This window comes from Syzygium oleosum, unplaced genomic scaffold (genome assembly GCF_021117445.2).
Source record: "Syzygium oleosum isolate NSW1041296 unplaced genomic scaffold, Sole_v2.1 Sole_v2.06, whole genome shotgun sequence".
In the NCBI taxonomy this organism is placed as follows: domain Eukaryota; kingdom Viridiplantae; phylum Streptophyta; class Magnoliopsida; order Myrtales; family Myrtaceae; genus Syzygium; species Syzygium oleosum.
Genome location: NW_026607490.1, coordinates 7,862,210 through 7,867,854, shown reverse-complemented (window position 1 = coordinate 7,867,854; position 5,645 = coordinate 7,862,210). Strand labels below are relative to the sequence as shown.

The 5,645-nt window shown below is 41.4% G+C and overlaps 1 protein-coding gene across 1 annotated transcript; it reads left to right on the top strand.

Annotated features, from left to right (window-relative positions):
• Positions 1 to 340: 340 nt before the first annotated feature.
• LOC115685921 (uncharacterized) lies at positions 341 to 1,813 on the top strand (the record flags this gene model as incomplete). The annotated part of the gene is made up of 1 exon (XM_030611078.2): positions 341 to 1,813. A coding segment is annotated over one exon (1,374 nt), but the record flags the coding sequence as incomplete, so codon positions are not given.
• Between the last annotated feature and the right edge of the window lie 3,832 nt (positions 1,814 to 5,645).

Below are 5,645 nucleotides of genomic sequence, written 5' to 3'. Positions count from 1 at the left end.
TCTGGTAGATTTGGCAAGACTATCCAGTCATGGACTCGTGTTTCCCTTAACATGCGTTTGTTGACCGTTAAAAGTTGGACTTCACCCTTTATTGAGTGCTCGAACAAGATTCCTCGATCATTTTTTTCTTTCGGTGAAAATAATTCCAAGAATAGATGAGACAGAAGATTCGAAAAACCAGCATATGATACGATACTTACTCAATCAACATACTAGAATCTAATGCTCCTGATGAATGCCAGATGAACATCTATAAAAGGAGAGAATAACATCCCTTATAAGTGAGAGAGCTTTAGTAGTTTTAGCCCAAGTTAGGAAGTCTTCTAAGACTCCGGTCTAACTTCTGGCAGGGTATCGTTACTCCTACAGAAGCCATAACCCCCACGATGAATTCGATCCATGGGAAACTGAAGGGAGCCACAATTCCGAGCAGCTGTGCCGTCCAGCCCTTGATGAATTCGAGGGAAGAAGAATGATTGCTGGTGACCCTTATCAAAACCCAGGGACCTATGTCATGAAAATCGAAACAACCGTTGAACGCGTCCATCCATCCATGTTCTCTGAATCCTACAGACAACGCTCTCCCCCAAGGTATGAGCACCGCCGGAGTTATGGAGTAGTCAACAACCAGCGGCACGGGCCTTCGATCCCTAGCAATGACCGGCCGCCTGTGGTAGAGGAATTCTTCAACAAGATCCAGAATGAAGTGAGCCAACCATCTGGGTTCAGTGCTCCACGGGTCCCGCACCAGCTCAGGATCCCCGTCTCCGCAGGTTATTATGGCACTACCGGCAACCAGCCGCCTGTGGTGGAGGAATTCTCCAACAAGATCCAGAATGAAGTGAGCAAACCATCTGGGTACGGTGCTCCAAGGGCTCCATACCAGGTCAAGATCCCTGTCTCTGCAGGTTATTATGGCACTACCGGCAACACTCAGGATAGTGACCATGAGAAGGAACGGCACAAGCCTGTCACCAATACCATGAAGGGCGAGGAAACTGACTGTGGTGACCTTAAAGCTGGCAAAATTCTGAAACCACCGGTGACAACAGAAGGGGTTTATGGGGCTAGGCCTGGTCATCCAACAGGGCCCGTGCTACCGAGTCACCATTTATCATCTGAGAGAGAGCGAACCAGCCAACCACCATCTACGATCATGGCTGGACATTGGGAGAGGCGTGTTCCCAATATGGAGCTCAGCAAACCGATGAACGACATAGACACAGCAATGGAGTACCTCAAGAAAGTTCTGGATCCATCCTCTGTCAATACCATCACGGATGAAGTCCCTGATCCTGGTCACTATAAAGGTGATAAAATTCCGAAACTGCCTGTAGCCACAGAAGGTGGTACTGCCGTTAGGCCTGGCCATCCAACAGAGTCCATTTTGCCAAATAATTATACCTCGTCTGAGAGAGGAGAGAGGACCATTCAACCACTTTCTATGACCACGACAGGAGGTAGGGAGAGGCGTGGTCATGTTATGGGGCTTGAACCGATGAATGAAACAGGCAAGATAATGGAGTTCTCAAAGGAAGCTGTGAAGCCCTCGTTAGGCAGTAAAGTTCCCCAAAAAGATTCGATCCTTGAAACAATCGACAGCAAGGAAGCCAGAAGGCGATATGGGAATGCCAAATCCTCACCAGAGCAGAATTACACCACTACTATTGACAGTCGGGAGGCTGCGAGGAGGTACAAGGGAGAGTTTGTGTGAAATCAAGATTTGGATTGATCACCTATCCCCTTTAGCAAGTAACTTGCATATGCGTGCACTTGATAAGGTGCTTACTCTAAATAAACTGTGTTGCAATAAGCATTGTGTTGAAGCTCAGCTCAGACAGGTGGTTTGCATAACTCTAGTTTGTGAGCAGAAGATCTAAACCGTGATGGCCGAGGCTATTTTAGTGTCCCTCCTAGCCATTTCGTTGAGCATTAGGAACCGCTCGTTTACCTGGGCCTTTGAGTTCTTGCAAAAACTAATCAAATTGGAACAATTAACTACTAACTAGTAATACAACTGACCAGATGAATTTGAAACTATTTAGCATTCTTCAAGAAAGTATGCATAACAATCTTAATATTGTGAAAGAAGCGATCAACATTGTGATAGATTGGTTTCATTTGGAAACAAACTGCTGCAAGTTTCAACACGTTAAAACTTGAGTCTCGTCTTTGAATTCATGCAACTGTAGAAGAAAAACAGAACAAATCTAAGCACAATTGAAACCGAACCCTTGGAGGAAAACATAAAATCAGTCAAACAACATCCTACATACGAATCGCTCTGACAAACACGCACACTCTTTTCCCTCTTATCTATTTCTCTCAATCTCTCGACACGAAGCTCTCTCAGTGTGTTTCCTCATTTTCTTTCGAACTCAATCTGGTATTACAAAACCAACGCGACGGTTTGCACAGTAAATAAAAATTTTCATATGCTAGTGAACATCCTCTATGTGTTCCTCACACACACACATATATATGAACGATAATTGTGCCTGTGATCTGAGGTGCCTCGGAATGGGAAGTATTGGGACTTATAGCAAGGGGCAGTTTGCATTGGACAGCTTTATCTTTCAGGACAGCATAGATTCGTTAGAGGATTCCCCATAACTGTACCCATTTTGCGGCTTAGCAAATGACACCATATGCGGGAAATTGGGCTTGGGCTTGGGGAGGAGAGCTATCGTTCGAAAATACACGTGAGACTAAAGAAAGAGTATCGCATTGCTTGCCTTCATAGAATACCCATTTTACTTAACTTTGGGGACGATGCGCAAGTAGCTAGCCGTTCAACTGTTCAGATGACACTTACGATATCTAATGTAAGCAAGTACATAGTTAACGTCATGGGCATGAGCATCAATGGGAAACGCCTAAATAGATCTTGTAGCTTTCTGAATGAGATCGGACCGCACCTATTGGGTTTGTCTTCGACTCGGGAAGTCATCATAGTATTCTTGTTCAAAATGCCTGTAATGCCGTGAAAGAAGAAATGACTTGATATTTCTTGAGGAATTACTCTTGGCAACCTAATCCTCCTCAATCGGGCAAATTGGACCTGTCCTGTGAAGTGCCTTGTGGGAATTACACATATCCAACGATGAAGTATCACTCTTTCCTTGCCACGCACAACGTGTTCCAAACCTGTAATTGTGGTTTTTACTTGATGCTCGTGTCCATGTACGACGGAGGAGTCATATCTACTTGGAGCATTTCAACAGGCAAATTATCGATTCTTATGTGACTTCCGAGCATTGAGGGCTTCTTTTGTGTAGGAAGTATGCGAATCCAATTGACAAGTAAAGAAGTAACTATAAAAAAGGAAAATGAAACCTAAATGTCCTCTATGCAGTTATTTTTTTTCCTTTTTTTAATAAGCGATTTAATAAAATAGAAACTTTTGGCAAGTTTGTTCCTTACCAAAAAAAAAAAAAAACTTTTGGCAAGTTTGTTTATTGAGCTCCTTGGATATGAAAATGGGCTATGTTTGAGCTTCGGGAACAAAGCATTCAGGCAATTCTTCACAATTTAGCAGCAAGTGACCAGCTTCTGGCAATAGCTTAGCCGACCAATTTCAATTGAGTATTTTTGAATTTGAATAAATTATAGGGATAAATTGTTGATATGTTGGAATAGGCGGGTGTAAACTTGACTCTTGCTTGCTATTATATTGGCACTCTTCCTTGGAAACTGTGACGACTTGTGATCATCCAAGTGAATCTACTATACAATTTATGTGGTTGTACAAAACTGCACTTTCTGCTGTTTGCTTAAGTCATAGCATTTGCGGAACCTACATATATTTAGTTTTTCAGCCACATAAATGTTGATGCTTAAAGTAAGAGAGAAAATAATAATAAAATATTTACGGTGGCTCAATTCAATTAGGATTGTATGATGTGTTTTTATAATAGCGATCCATTATAGTCTTGGTACAATTAGAAACATAATCATAGAAAGACTATATAAAACATATAAACTACACATTTATAATAACCACACAATAGATTCTTTTCACTCGAACCTTTAGGCTTTTTTCGCCACTGTATCCCAAATGCATGTGCCACAATTAAGATTTTTGAACAAATACATCCAACCTCATGACGGCAAAACATGTCATTGTCTTCCCTTGGAGCTCATATTGGCTACTATGCTTGATTTCTCTTATTATCATTAGGAAAGCTCGTATGACCTCATAAACTTCATTCTCTAAAGTATACCAACACAAGGCTAAATCCACAACACTTAAGAAAATCATATTCTTTTTCAATTCTAGAATATGTCACATTCTAGTAATGTTCTTACGATATCATCATGTATTTTGATTTTGACATCGCCAAAATCAACAACATCGTACTTAGCATTGTTCTTCAATTGCAACTTGCCACTATTCATGCATTGATATGTAGTAAGCTAGTTTCTGTTTAGTGTAGAGAGATACAGCAACTAAAATCCATAATTCATCTATCAAACGATGAATCCTCAATTACATACAATACATAATCATCACTAGCCGAGTCGTGTTGATCTTGTAGCTAAGCGGATTTGTTGCTTGTTGCGGTTTAGCTTCTCCTTCTTCCTTTTTTTAATCTGTTTTTCCTTTCGATGGCGTAGAATGCTATTTAGACCATACTAAATATGTAAGACGAAATGTTATTTAGCTAAGAATACTTGAGCAGGGTCTTGAATAAAATGGTAAATAAGGTTGTGTCCACGCTAGTCGCATCTGGGCAATCTTTTAAATAACTATTTCTAATGCGGATACATACCGTTTTCCAGTTCTCCTTACCAATATAAAAACAGAAAAAATTACGGCAGCCCTTTGTTTGCTTTTTGGCACCTCTCAGAAAGTTTGCATATTCAAAATTCGTTGACTTTAATTGTTGCGAAACACAAGCGATCAAACTATAAAATATACAGAATAAGAAAATAAATTAGATAAAAAATTTACATAGTTTGGTTGGTACAATCTAAGGGAAGAGTGATATAATATTCCACTATAGATAAAACGATACAATAAAAATTACAATTATATTCGAGTTACTTAAACACTCTAAGTATTTCCAAAATCCAATTACATTTAATAACTCACACGGTGTTTAGTGTCACGCCCCGAACCCCCGTCGAGCCCGCGACATCCCGCCTCCGGTCGAACAGAGTGCGACGTCCCAGGAATGACGTCGCCGACCCAACGATCCATCAGAGTTAACTCGCGGCGGAAGCAATCAAAAATCCCGGACATTAAAATTGGAGAACACCAGGAAGGAACAAATCGTCAAACCACCAAGCATATATTACACTTCCAAATATTTACATCATCCGCCAATACAAACCACAAAATAATTTATAAGCACACCGAACTATAAACTCCAAACCACCAAAATATCAAGATCAACTCTCTAGGTCAACACTATCCAAAAATGGGGCGCATCCTCCTCCCAGAACTATCCCCTACGCCCTCTCGAAGGCGTCCACTCGACTCACGTCCTCGGCATCACCACCCGAATCCTCCGCACTGTTGTCGCTCACCGACGACTACGAGTCGACCTCAATCTCGACATTCGGGCGGGGGCTCAAAATGGTTTGGTTGAAACAACCATGAGATCACATCTCAATAAGTCACAACCTAAGCCCCACCTAGG